Source organism: Schistocerca americana, chromosome 1, assembly GCF_021461395.2.
Source record: "Schistocerca americana isolate TAMUIC-IGC-003095 chromosome 1, iqSchAmer2.1, whole genome shotgun sequence".
NCBI lineage: Eukaryota > Metazoa > Arthropoda > Insecta > Orthoptera > Acrididae > Schistocerca > Schistocerca americana.
This window is the reverse complement of record NC_060119.1, coordinates 1,266,681,294-1,266,696,794: the sequence shown is the minus strand read 5'-3', so window position 1 is coordinate 1,266,696,794 and position 15,501 is coordinate 1,266,681,294. Positions and strand designations below refer to the sequence as shown.

At 41.6% G+C, this 15,501-nt stretch overlaps 1 protein-coding gene across 2 annotated transcripts in view; it reads left to right on the top strand.

Annotated features, from left to right (window-relative positions):
• LOC124588421 (lysosomal alpha-mannosidase-like) overlaps nucleotides 1-15,501 on the top strand; it is a 230,879-nt gene that overhangs the window by 38,948 nt on the left and 176,430 nt on the right. For both annotated transcript variants that reach the window (XM_047131612.1, XM_047131509.1), the window contains exon 4: nucleotides 14,068-14,253. In XM_047131612.1, coding sequence (XP_046987568.1) covers nucleotides 14,068-14,253 — 186 coding nt within the window. The remainder of the gene's footprint in view (nucleotides 1-14,067; nucleotides 14,254-15,501) is intronic.

The following is a 15,501-nucleotide window of genomic DNA, read 5'->3' as shown; positions in this document are numbered from 1 at the left end:
TGGCATCCCGTAATGCGGGAATCGCGAAATTCACTTGACGCCGGGGGGGCGGCTGAGAAGCGATGGACGCTCAAACGGTGTGAGGATCGTAGTCAAAATGTGCATTCTCATTGACGTGGTAGCTCGGAGAGAAGCCACAAGTGCTTAAGTATGCCGGTGAATGTCCGTTATGCACACAGTATTCACTCGACCGTGAGTGGTGGGGCTGGTTGTAGATGTCGGAGTAATTACTATCCAGCACAGAACTGTATCATCTTCAGAATAGCCTTAAAGAGTATCTGATGCTTTCTACTAGGTCATTTTTATATATATATATATATATATATATATATATATATATATATATATATATAAAAACAAAGATGAGGTGACTTACCGAACGAAAGCGCTGGCAGGTCGATAGACACACAAACATACACACAAAATTCAAGCTTTTGCAACAAACTGTTGCCTCATCAGGAAAAAGGGAAGGAGAGGGAAAGACGAAAGGAAGTGGGTTTTAAGGGAGAGGGTAAGGAGTCATTCCAATCCCGGGAGCGGAAAGACATACCTTAGGGGGAAAAAAGGACAGGTATACACTCGCACACACACACATATCCATCCACACATACAGACACAAGCAGGCATATATATATATATATATATATATATATATATATATATATATATATATATATATATTGTAAACAGCAATGGTCCTATCACACTTCCCTGCAGCCTGCAGTACTCTGGATATTACCTTTACATTTGTTGATTTTGTTCCATTAGGAGCGACCTGTTGAGTTCTGTCTGCGAGGAAGTATTGAATCTAATCACAAGTCTGCTCTGATACTCCATAAGCTAATTTTTTTCAGTAAATGGCAATGTGGGATGGTGTCAAATGCCTTACCAAAATCAAGGAACACAGCATCAACCTGAGCACCATTGTCCACTGCACTGTGGATCTCATGGAGGAACAGAATGAGATGAGTTTCACAGGATCTCTGTTTGCAAAATCCATGTTGATTTTTATAAAGGAGATGTTCATTTTCCAAAAATGTCATAATTCTTGAGCATAAAACATAATTCTACAACAGATTAATATCAATGATATAGGTCTGTAACTGTGTGGATCTATCTTGCAACCTTTCTTGGAAAAGGGAATGACCTGTACTTTTCTCCAGTCAGTAGGTACGTTTTGTTGCTCAAGTGATCTACGATAAATTACTGATAGGAGGGGAGCAAGTTCTTTCACATAATCTGTATAGAATCTTATAGGTACCTCATATGGTCCTGACGCATTTCCACTACTAAGTGATTGTAGTTGCTTTTCAATTGCACACTTGGTTATCTCAGTATTTGCCATTTTGGAACTCACAGTTAAAGTTCACCCAGGATTGTGTACAGATTCTTGAATTACTTTCAAATTTCTTGCAACTATTCTCTCCAATCAATTTTTCCAACTATCAATCAATTTCAATTTTCCAATATCTTCTCACATATACCTATCCAATAAGGCATGGGAGATATGTTTTTGTACAAAGTTGGGAGTTTAATTATGGTCTGTGAAGGCTTCAGTGAGACCCTCAGTATATTTCGAGAGGGACCACTCATCACTGCGGATGTGATAACCACGTATGGCTAGGCTGTATGGAAGGGACTTCACAGTATGGAATGGATGGCAGCTGTCGAAGTGGAGGTATTGCTGGTGATCAGTAGATTTGATATGGACAGAGGTTCTATGTAGCCATCTTTGAGGTGCTGGTCAACATCTAGGAAAATAGCTTATTGGGATGAGTAGGACCAGGTAAATGGGGGAGAAGCTGTTGAGGTTCTGGAGGAATGTGGATAGGATGTCCTTACTCTCAATCCAAATCGCAAAGATGTCATCAGTCAATGTGAACCAGGTGAGGGGTTTAGGATTCTGAGTGATTAGGAAGGATTCCTCTAGAAGGCCCATGAATAGGTTGGCATAGGATGGTGCTATATGGGTGCCCATAGCTGTACCTTGGATTTGTTTGTAGGTAATGCCGTCAAAGGAGAAGGAATTGTGGGTGAGGATATAGTTGGTCATGGCAACTAAGAAGGAGGTTGTTGATTTGGAATCCATTGGGTGTTGGGAAAGGTAGTGTTCAATGGCTGCGAGCCCATGGGCATTAGTGATGTTAGTGTAAAGAGAGGTGGCATCAATAGTGATGAGCAGGGCACCATTTGATAAAGAGACAGGAACTGTGGAGAGTTGATGGAGGAAATGGTTGTTGTCTTTTATATATGAGGGTAGGTTCAGGGTAATAGGTTGAAGATGTTGGTCTATAAAAGTAGAGGTTCTCACAGCGGGGACACAGTTACCGGTCACTATGGGGCATACTGGGTGGTTGGGTTTATGGGCTCTGGGAAGCATGTAGAAGGTAGGAGTGTGAGGAATGGTAGCAGTGAGCAAATAGATGGACTCAGGGGAGAGGGTTTAGAATGGGCCTAAGGATTTGAGTAGTGACTGGAGATCCTGCTGGATTTCTTGAATGAGGTCACTGTGGCAAGTTTTTAGGTGGATTTATCTGACACCTGTCAGAGTCTTTCTGCCAGGTAATCCTTGCAGTTCGCAGGCAGGATTATAAGTTTGGGATCAGTTTTTAGATGGTTGACTGTGGTTATTTCTGCATCCTTGCTCCTTCCATTTGAGTCAATACAGAAAAGTTTCCTTATCCACAGCCAGAACCAAGTCCTACAAACTTTTCCTGCATTTTTGCTTGGCTCAATGAATCCCACCAAATGGCCTTACCATCAAATTACCCATCTCTTGCAGCCACTCCCACTTCCACAATGACCTACACCTGCACAGATTCCACCAATCATTAGCCCTTACCAACTTAGTCCTGTAAAACCATATCAACCAAGTCCAAACCTCCTTGCAGTACCTTCTCTCCCTCCACAAATTTCTCCTAGTATGCAATCCCAAATTCCTGGAACCTGTAATGCACATTGAAACTCTTGCCCCCCAGGAACTATGGCAACATGTACAACACAGTCATGGACCCTTGCTCCAGACGCCTTAGCCCCACAGAAATATCAGTCCTTTCCAAAGGCCTCACCTTTTGCCCCATTCCCAAATTCAATCATGCATATCTTTCTCCCAATCCCTACAATGAAAACACTTTTTTGCCCCAACCCTACCAATCAGACTCAACCAAAGACCAATGTTGAGCCCTGCCTAACACAGTTCACTCCTCTATCCATCTGTGATCCACACCTTCTGCCCCCAAATCACCCCGTGTTAACTTTCCAGAATTTCTTAACCTTAAACCTTGCCTCACCATCATTCCTCAGATCCCTCAACATGCAAACTAACTTTATATCTGCAGAAAGAATAGCAGTCAACCCACTAAAAACTGATCTGGATCTTATACTCTTACCTATGGACAAAGGCTCCACCACTGTTGTTTTGAACCACAAGTATTACCTGGCGGAAGGACTCGGCCAGCTGTCAGATACATCCATCTACAAACCTTGCCACAGTGACCTCATTCAAGAAATCCAGCAGAATCTCCAGTCACTACTCAAATCCTTAGGCCCATCTGAGAACTTCTCCTCTGAGTCCATCTCTCTGCTCACCCCTACCACTCCCCGCAAACCTACCTTCTACATGCTTCCTGAAGACCATAAAGCCAACCACCCAAAACACCCCATTGTGGTCGGTTACTGTGCCCCCACTGAGAGAATCTGTGCTCTTGTAGACAAACACCATCAACCTATTACCCAGAACCTATCCTCATATACACTACTGGCCATTAAAACTGCTACACCACGAAGATGACGTGCTACAGACGCAAAATTTAACCGACAGGAAGAAGATGCTGTGATATGCAAATGATTAGCTTTTCAGAGCATTCACACAAGGTTGGCACCGGTGGTGACACCTACAACGTGCTGAGATGAGGAAAATTTCCAACCGATTTCTCATACATCTACATCTACATCTACATCTACATCTACATCTACATCTACATCCATACTCCTCAAGCCACCTGACGGTGTGTGGCGGAGGGTACCCTTAGTACCTCTGTCAGTTCTCCCTTCTATTCTAGTCTTGTATTGTTCGTGGAAAGAAGGATTGTCGGTATGCCTCTGTGTGGGCTCTATTGCTGGTATGCCTCTGTGTGGGCTCTATCTCTCTGATTTTATTGTCGTAGTCTCTTTGAGAGATTTACGTAGGAGGGAGCAATATACTGCTTGACTCCTCGGTGAAGGTATGTTCTCCAAACTTCATCAAAAGCCCGTACCGAGCTACTGAGCCTCTCTCCTGGAGAGTCTACCACTGGAGTTTATCTATCATTTCCGTAACGCTTTCGTGATTACGAAATGATCCTGTAACGAAGTGCGCTGCTATCCTTTGGATCTTCTCTATCTCTTCTATCAACCCTATCTGGTATGGATCCCACACTGGGGAGCAGTACTCAAGCAGTGGATGAATAAGTGTACTGTAACCTACTTCCTTTGTTTTCGGATTGCATATCCTTAGGATTCTTCCAATGAATCTCAGTCTGGCATCTGCTCTAACAACGATCAACTTTATATGATCATTCCACAAACAGCAGTTGACCAGCGTTGCCTGGTGAAACATTGTTGTGATGCCTCATGTAAAGAGGAGAAATACGTACCATCACGTTTCTGACTTTGATAAAGGTCAGATTGTAGCCTATAGCATTTGCGGTTTATCATATCGTGACACTGCTGCTCGTGTTGGTCGAGATCCAATGACTGTTAGCAGAATATGGAATTGGTGGGTTCAGGAGGGTAATACGGAACGCCATTCTGGATCCCTAGCAGTCGAGATGACAGCCATCTTATCCGCATGGCTGTAACATCTCAATCCCTGAGTCAACAGTTGGGGACGTTTGCAAGACAACAACCATCTGCACGAACACTTCGATGACGTTTGCAGCAGCATCGACTACCAGCTCGGAGACCATGGATGCGGTTGCCATTGACGCTGCATCACAGACAGAAGCACCTGCGATGGTGTACTCAATGATGAACCTGGGTGCACGAATGGCAAAATGTCATTTTTTCAGATGAATCCAAGTTCTGTTTACAGCATCATGATGGTCACATCCATGTTTGGCGACATCGTGGTGAACGCACATTGGAAGTGTGTATTAATCATCACCATACTGGCGTATCACCCGGCGTGATGGTATGGGGTGCCATTGGTTACACGTCTCGGTCACCTCTTGTTCGCATTGACGGCACTTTGAACAGTGAACGTTACATTTCAGATGTGTTACGAACCGTGGCTCTACCCTTCATTCAATCGCTGCAAACCCTACATTTCAGCAGGATAATGCACGACTGCATGTTGCAGGTCCTGTACGGGCCTTTCTGGATGCAGAAAATGTTTGACTGCTACCCTGGCCAGCACATTCTCCAGATCTCTCACCAACTGAAAACGTCTCGTCAATGGTGGCTGAGCAACTGGCTCGTCACAATACGCCAGTCACTACTCTTGATGAACTGTGGTATCATGTTGAAACTGCATGGGCAGCTGCACATGTACACTCCATCCAAGCTCTATTTGACTCAATACCCAGGTGTATCAAGGCCGTTATTATGGCCAGAGGTGGTTGTTCTGGGTACTGATTTCTCAGGATCTATGCACCCAAATTGTGTGAAAATGTAATCACATGTCAGTTCTAGTATAATATATTTGACCAATGAATACCTGTTTATCATCTGCATCTCTTCTTGGTGTAGCAGTTTTAATGGCCAGTAGCATATAAAAAATATCAACAGTTTCCTCCATCAACTCTCCAAAGTCCCTGTTCCTTTATCACACGGTGCCCTGCCCATCTTTATTGTTACCACCTCCCTTTACACCCACATCGCTAATGCCCGTGACTTCACAGCTGTTGAATTCTACCTTCCCCAACACCCAACAGATTCCAAACTAAACAACCTTCTTCCTAGTTGCCATGACCAATTACATCCTCACCCACAATTCATTCTCCTTTGAAGGCATTACCTAAAAACAAATCCAAGCAAGGTACGGCTATGGGCACCTGCACGATACTGTCCTATGCCAACCTATTGATTGGCCATCTAGAGAAATCATTCCTAAACACTTGGAATCCTAAACCTCTCACCTGGTTCACATTGATCGATGACAGCTGTGTGATTCGGATCGAGGGTGAGGACACCCTATCTACATTTCTCCACAACCTCAACAACTTCTCCCCCATTAACTTCACCTGGTCCTACTCAACCCAACAAGCCACCTTCCTAGATGTTGACCACCTCATGATTACATCGGTACCTCCACCAATATCTAACATACTAACCACCAGCAGTAACTCCATTTCGACACCTGTCACCCATTGCTTACCAGAAAGTCCCTTCCATACAGTCTAGCCACACATCATCATTGCATCTGCTGTGATGAATTGTCCCGCTCGAAGTATACCGAGTGTCTCACCGAAGTCTTCACAGACTGTAACTAAACTCCCAACCTTGTATAAAAACAAATCTCCCGTGCCTTATCTTTCCAGTCTCCCACCACCTCCCAAAGTCCCACAGTCCGGTCACAGAGGAGCATTCCCATCGTAACTCAGTACCGTCCAGGACTGGAGCAACTGAATTACATTCTCCACCAGAGATTTGAGTATGCCTCGTCATGCCCTGAAATGAGAAACATCCTGCCCACTATTCTTCTGGCCCCACCCACAGTAGTATTCCACCATCCACCGAACCTACACAATATATTCCTCCATCCCTACACAACCTATGCTCTCAACCCCGTACCTCAGGGCTATACGTCCTCCCAGCACCACTAAATGCAATCCAGTCACAAACATCACCTATCCCATCAAAGACAGGGATACCTGTGATAAGTCATGTGATCTACAAAGTAAGCTGCAAGCACTGCACTGCATTCTACATGGGCATGACAACCAACAAGCTGTCTGCCCGCATGAATGGCCACCAACAAACTGTGGCCAAGAAAGAAGTGGAACGCTCTGTTGCTGAGCATGCTACCAAACATGACATCCTTTGTTTCAATTACTGTTTCACAGCCTGTGCCATGTGGATCCTTCCCACCAACACCAGATTTTTTGAATTGCACAGGTAGGAACTTTCCCTGTAATATATCCTACGTCCCCATAACACTCCTGGCGTCAGTCTTCATTAGTCATTGTCCGCACCCATCCAGCCCCTAACCTGTTCCTATTCCAACACTACACATCCCTCATTCCAACATCACAATCAGTCTTTTTACTTCTCTCCTTTTCTGCTCGCCCCCCTTCCCCCCCCCCCCCCCTGCCCCACCCCTCCCTCTCTCTCACCTGCCCACCATCTAACCACCCAACTGAACACAGATGCCCCCACCGTCTCTCCACCTCATCACCATGCATCCTCCAGCAACACTACACTGTTCACCACCCCTACCCTACTAACCCTCCCCTCCCCCCCCCCCCCAGCCGCCTCCTTACCCCCACCCAGTCGCCACTCCCATCAGGCACTGGTGTTGCTGCTTGCATTGCGGCTTCAGTTGCCTGAGACTGCAGTCATGTGAGCGGGTTGCATTTGCATGTGCGCGCGCGCATGCATTTGTGTGTGTGTGTGTGTGTGTGTGTGTGTGTGTGTGTCTGTCTTCTATTTTTGATGAAGGCCTTACTGGCCCAAATGTTTATTTGTGACAGTGTTTTCGTTGTGCCTATCTGCAACTCAGTATCTCCACTGTATGGTGAGTAGCAACTTCCCTTTTCATAATTTTGTTAAAAAGGCCAAATAGGTCTTGATGGTTGTGGGAGGAGCTGGATAACAGAATGGACGTGTGAAAAAGATATAAAGGGATGCAAAAACATGCACAGATATGCAAAAATATATACAGACGTGGAAAAATATACACAAACACATTAAAAACGTGTATAAACTTGGGAGAAAAGGAACGTATAAGGTATGGGAGTATGTTTGTATTGTGATAAGGGGAGAGAGGGTGAATGGGGATGGGTTAGGTCTATGGCCCAAGTTCATGTGGCATGAGCAAGTCTGGAAAATAAAATGCTACAGTACATCCAAATGAGGGATGAAATGGGATCAGCAGGAATAAATACAATGACAACTATCAGAGGAAAGAATTTGGGCATAGGATAATGCATCAACAAGCCACATGGTCACAAAGCCTGTATTTGTGTTGAAAATCACTCATCCAATGTGGCTCAGAAGTAGATGCAGTTTGGAGGGCAGTGAAAAAATGTTGGAAAGAAGGGAAAGAACAGACACAAAAACCAGCTGTGCTATAGAGAATTGTAACAAAGGAAAATGTCATAGGTTTATAGCATGTAAGAAAAGCAAAATCAGACAATGGAAACTCAAGTTATGAATATCAACAATGAGGGAAAAGATAGATTGCTACTTACCATAAAGATAACATGTTAAGCTGCATACAGGCACAACTAAAAGACTCTTTCTTACACATAAGCTTTCAGTCACAGAATTCAGGGGAAAAGAGAAACACACATCTTTCATTCATAAAAGAAAGCACACCTCACACACACATGACCACCAACTCTGGCAACTTGGGCCATAAAGTAACTATCACATGGGATGGCAGCAACAATCTGGAGGGAGTGGGGAAAGGGAAGGGGAAGTGAAAGTGGAAGCGATAGCAGTGTACAGGTCAGGCAAGAGATGAGCACCATCTGGCAGAGTGTACAGGGACTAGAATGTCAACAGGTGCAGTGTCAGATTGTGGAGCAGGGAGATGCAGAAATGCAGGAAAGGAGAGCAGCAGGGAAAGATGGGTAGGTGCATTGGCAGAGGGTAGCAAACAAAAAGTGTAGGAAACAGGAATGGAGAGGTGGTGATGGGCAATAGGAGGTGGGAACTGCTGGGTGGAGGGTGTGAGGACAATATGTTACCATAGGTTGATGCCAGGATAATTAAGGGAGCAGTGAATGTGTTGTAAGGATAACTCCCATCTGTTCATTTCAGAAAATCTGATGGTGGAGGGAAGGATCCATATGGCTCCATTAATAAAATGGCCATTGAAATCAAGGATGTTTTGTTCAGCTGTATGTCATGCCACAGGATGGCCTACTTTGCTCTTGTCCTGTTTAGTGGTGGCTGCTGCACCTGTTGGCATTGTAATCTCTGCACACTATGCCAGATAGCACTCCTCACTACCCCCATATGTACAGTGCTATCCTTTCCCCTTACTCTTCCCCCCACCACCCCCAGACAGTGGTGGATACATATGGGGGGCCATGCGGGGTGCACTCCCCAACTGAGGGGTCACCCGCATTGCCACCCGTGCCACCCCCGCCAGTCAGCCTGGACACTATTCGTTCATTTCTTTCATCAGTCAACTTGACTGAATTGAGATATTGAGTAGTTGTACTTTCCTATGTAGCACACCCATCCGCGTCATTGTATTTTATTTGCTTCTGTCTGGCACACGCTATACAAAGTATTTGCTTGTCTACCTGCATCTATTGCTACAGTAGAAAGAAGTTTTTCAGCAAAGACATGGCTCAAGTTGACAATGAAGAAGGATCGACTTAATGGTTTAGTTGTGTTGAACACTAAGCCTGACATTGATTATCCTAGTGACGATGTGATTAAGCAATTTGCCGGTAAGAATAGGTGCATAGAATTCATCATTTAAGGAAGGGAGCCACAATTGTAACTTTTTTATATCAATAAATATATAAATAAGATGGCAGTGTTTTGTATATGTGTATAATCAGTTTGAATAAAACTTTCTGAAACTTTGCAAATGACTTGATTATTTTTTATTACAGTAAAAGCAAAGGTAGCTCAAGATATCTTTAGCACGCCCTCCTTGAGGTTTTTTTGTATCTGCCACTACCTCCAGATTGCTGCTATTGTCCCACATGATAGTTGTGTAATGGCCCAAGTCACTGGAGTTCACGGTAATGTGTGTGTGAGATGTGCTTGCTTGTATGAATGAGTGGTGTGTGTTTCTATTTTACAGATGAAGGCTATGGAGAAAGCTTATTGTAAGTGTATTTTAATTGTGCCTGTCTGAAACGTAACATGGTCTCTATGTGGTAACTAGCAATCTATCTCATCCTGCATTGCTGATATTCCTACTTGGAGTTTCCATTGTTTGATTTTATCAAATGTCATTTCTTCCATCCTATAACCCTGTTATGTTTTCTTTTGTTGTTGTTTGCTAGAGCATTACTCTTCTCAGTGTCTGTTCTTTCTCTTTTTCCTGTATTTTTTCACTGCCCTCCAAAGGGCATCTACTTCCCAGCCACACTCTATCAACGATCATCCACACAACACAGCATCTGATGCCTCAGATTCTTTCCCTGATAGTTGTAATTATATTTGATATTACAGATCCCTCATGATGATATACTTTAGTGCTTTATTTTCCACACCCACTCACTCCCTCTCTTCCACTATCGAAACACATTCATACTCCCACAACCTCTCTGTTCATTTTCTCTCATGTTCATGTACACTTTCAATGTATTTATGCATGTTTTTACATAGTTTCACTCACTTTCAAGCATTTTTTCATATTTTTATGTATTTGTGTGTATTTTTTGGTTTTCTACATTTTTTGTGTATCTGTAGTTTTTTTGCGTGTTGTTACATATCGTTTTCACATCTTGTCTCTTGTCCAGATCCTCTCACAACCATCAGGACCTATTTTGCCCATTTCCGCGTCATTACCATTTCCTTTACATCATTCCTGCCATAATGGGCCCCTGCTCCATCTTTCTGCACCAGTTCAGAAAAGCATCCCTTCCCCTGGCTAAACACGAGTCCCACATCCTGTATTTTTTAAATATTGCCTAAACCATAGACTCCTCCCAAATGACCTAACCATAAAAATTTCTTTCCCTGGATGCCACCCCTCCTTTCACAATGATGTACACCTTTACATATTTCACCAGACTCCTGGGCCCTCACAAACCTGGTACTGCAAAAACACATCTCCATGGTACTGGCATCCCAGAATCACCTCTGCTCTCTCCACAAGATACTACTACTGTGCAATCCCTGCTTCATACATCACATCCTTGATACTGAATCCCTTGCTCTCCAACATTGGGAGGAGCAGTCCAGACACCACCTGTATAAGTTATCCAACCTGCTGGCACCCTACTGTTGCCTTGGGACACCACTTTCCAACCACTATCCTACCCACAGTCTTCCTCCTTATCCTCCCTGTGGTAAATGGATTATCTGACCATGATGCACAACTGATTAACTTACAAAACCTGGCAGGGTGTACACTTCAGAAGCCATTAAGTAAAAGTGTGAGGGTGCTCAACCTGGTATCTAGAGAAAGTTTAGGAAATGTAAACTGGGAAGATGTACATAATGAGCCAAATGCTAATGATAAATGCAGCATATTTCTTGATAAATTTATATCCCTTCTTGAACATTGTTTTCCAAAGAAAATTACTAGATGTAACACCACAAACTTTTCAAAGAAATCTTGGATTACTACAGGTATTAAAGTGTCTTCAGAAATAAAAAGAAAACTGTATGAGACAGCAAGAACCAGTAAAGATCCAGAAGTACTTTTACACTATAAAAATTATTATAACATACTGAGAAAAGTTGTAAGGAAATCAAAAAATATGTGTGTTAGAGAAGAAACTAACAACTCCAGCAATAAAATCAAATCAATATGGAATGTTGTTCGAAGGGAGACAGGAAAAGTAACCACTGGGGTAGAGAGTATTACTGTATTTGAGACCATCTTAACCAACAGTACACAGGCAGCCAATGTATTTAACAATCACTTCTTAAGTGTAGGAGAAAAATTTGTGAAAATAGTTCAAAAGAAAAAGCCAGACAGTACATGGAAGAGTCAGTTTTGAAAAATTTTAGTTAGATTAAGTTTCATCTAACAGCCTCTTGTGAAATTATTAAATCTTTGAAAAATAAATGTTCTGTTGGTGTAGATGACATCTCTAACAAGTTATTAAAACAATGTGGATCAATTACAGCTGATGTTTAGAGTCACATATGTAATGCATCACTGACTCAGGGTATTTTTCCAGACAGCTTAAAATATGCCATTGTCGGGCCCCTCTACAAAAAGGGGGAAACCACAGATGTCAATAATGACTGGCCATTATCCTTGCTTACAGCATTTTCAAAAATCTTTGAGAAAGTAATGAACTCAGAGTGGTTAGCCATCTCAACAGTAATGGGATACTTAGTAAATCACAGTTTGGATTTCAGAAATGCTGTGTCACTGAGACAGCAATATACAATTTCATGTCCACATAACAGAGTCTTTAAATAGTAAAATGTCACCAGTAGGAATATTCTGTGACTTATCCAAAGCATTTGATTGTGTGAACCATGACATTATGTTATATGAGTGGTTTAAGTCATATCTACACAACAGGGAGCAAAAAGTCTCTTTATTTGCTTCAAGTGATGCAAAGGAGTTTGCCACTTCATGTAACTGGGGTGAAATTACATTAGGTGTTCCACAAGGTTCGATCATGAGTCCCCTCCTGTTCTTGATATATGTGAATGACCTCCCTTCTTATGTGAAACAAGATGCTGAGCTGATGCTGTTTGGTGGTGATACAAGCATAATTATTAATCCAGTAAAAGAAAGTCTGATAGAAAGTGATACAAATAAGGTCTTTGGAAAAGTTATTAATTGGTTTTATGTGAATCGGCTAGCTCTGAACTTTGAAAAAACACAGTACATCCAATTTTCTGCTGCAAAAAGTGTAATTCCTTCAATAAACATAACACATCAAATGAAGTCAGTAGCCAGAGTAGAGCATACTAAATTTTTGGGTGTACATATAGATGAGAATCTTAATTGGAAAATTCATATTTTGGATCTCCTAAAGCGACTAGGTTCAGCAACTTTTGCAATCAGAATAATTGCCAATTTTGAGGATGTAGAAATTAGTAAGCTAACATACTTTGCATACTTCCACTCTCTGATGTCATACAGAATAATATTCTAGGGCAACTCAACACTTAGGCAAAAGATATTCACTGCTCAAGAGAAAATAGTGAGAAAAATGTGTGGGGTTCGTAGTTGCACATCTGGTAGGCATCTGTTTAAAAGGTTAGGAATTCTTACAACTGCTTCACAGTACATTTACTCAGTAACGAAATTTTTTCTCAACAACATGGACTCCTCTAACTATCCTGGTCACAACCTATTGCAACATTCTGTCCAACACCCACAACCACTCTGTCCTAGCACCTCCTCCCCATTCCCTTCTCCTTCACACTTCGCTTTCCACCCTGTGCCAATGCACCCGTCTATCTTTCACTGCTTCTCTCCATTTTTGCTCTTTTTCCCTAGCTCCCTGTCTCACAACCTGACACTGCACTTGTTGGCATTCTAGTCCCTGTAAACTCCGCCAAACAGTGCTCCTCTGTTTCCCAACCAGTACATTGCTCTCTCTTCCCCTTTCCTTTCTCTTCCCTTTCCCCACCCCCTCCGGATTGCTGCTGCGATACCATGTGATGGGTGTTTTCTGGCCCAAACTGCTGGCATTGGCAGTCAGGTGTGCATCAAGCGTGTTTAATTGTATGAATGGGTGGTATTTTTCTCTCTTTTTCTGAAGAAGGCTATGGCCAAAAGGTTATATGTAAGTGTCTTTTAATTGTGCCTGTCTGCAACTTAGTCTATTATCTATATGGTAAGTAACAATGTATAGTTTCCTATGCAGTATTTAATGGATGACACATAGTGAATCAGTATCATTAGCCACTTCTTTCTGTCACATAATTCATGTGTGAATGGTGCAAGGGCAGAGTGTGATATTTGCGAATATGTGTCATGTTACTGTCTTTGCTATTTTGTGAAATTAGAGATGACATATATTTATTAGCTCCTTGCAGAATTTCAAGAATAATCCTTTTTCCTGGTATATCATTATATATCTTTATTTTAGTGCCTCTCTCTGGGGTAATTGAGCATATCATTCACCTAGATTGTCACTAAAAATATAGCCTCTACCAACCATAGTTGGAAATCATGTCATCCTTATATGATGTACTACTAATATATTAGTTATTGTCATTATATGTAAGTCTGTCCTTAATGTTCAATTTTTTCAGGTTTATTTATGTTGAAACTGCTTTTTTATGGAAGTGGTGGCTGGATCATGATGAAGTTAAGCAACAGCAACTGATAGATCTTATCAACTCTGGGCAGTTGGAGATTGTTGGTGGGGCATGGAGCATGAATGATGAAGCAGCTACACACTATCAGTCAATAATAGATCAGTTTACATGGGGTTTGAGGTAAGTGTATCCATTTAGTTCTTTCACTCAACAAGACAATTTCTATTTTGCACTTAATTACCAGAACTATTTTTACATCCAAAAACTATTTATTATTTAGTATGTCATGTATTAGAAAATTCGACTCGTTCCACATCATTACGAAATATCGTATTCATGATCCATGGAACTAGTATTAATCTAATCTAATCTAATCAGGATTTTTCTGCTTCCATCATTTTACTGTTCTCAAGTTCTACATTTTATCATTTTCCTGGGCATATTTTCAGTCATATCCAATTAAGTCTCTTATAGTCTTACTGAATGTTAAAAATGAGATTCATAGGCACTAGAGGACCAAGCAAATTTATAAAGTTTATCTTAATGTGAGGTGTCCATATAATTTTACACCAGAGACCTAAGAGATGTAGCATACATGTTGTGTGATACTGTAACATATTCAAAAGAAAACATGCATAGGTAATTAAACAGAATATGATTCTAATCCTTTACTTCAAGGTATAGGCAAAATACCGGTTACAGTTTTGTCCAGAGAGCTACTCTCATCTTTCCTGAGGTCTTCCAGTGTCATTTATGTCATTGCTCATGTATTAGCTTAAGAAGTATATTCTCATTCTGTCTATTGGTTCATATTTCCACTTATTCTGAAATAAGTTATGCAGTAAAAAATTGTCTTACTTCTAATGCCGATCTCCAGGGTTTAGCCTAGTTTCATCTCCTTCCAAAGAGAGAAAAATTTCTCATTGTTGTTTGATGAAAATATCATTGCATTCTGTTTAGTTTAGATATTTACTTCAGTGTTACTCATAGTGTTTCTGGTAAATAAGAAAGATTAAAGTTTACATCCTATCAATAACCAGGTCATTACAGGTGCAGCATAAGTTTGGTTTGGATGAAGATGAGGAAGGAAATTAGCTATGTTCTCTTCCAAAGGAACCACCTTAGGATTTGTCTTAAACAGTTTAGGAGAGTCATAGAAGCCTGGAAATGTGCATGGCTACTCATCTTGAATACGAATCCAGTGAATTAACCCCAGTGTCACATTGCTTATATGCTAATCAGTTTGGAGGGAAGAAAGTAATAGTTTACTGTATCTGATTCTTTATAGAGAACATAACAATTCCAAATACACAGTTTATTGCTTAGGCACTACCTTAATTTTGCGAACAATATCAATGTAGATGACCTACTGGAAATAAGTAACTGAACTGAATAAATATTAGGTAAGATGATTTGTATTTGTTCACA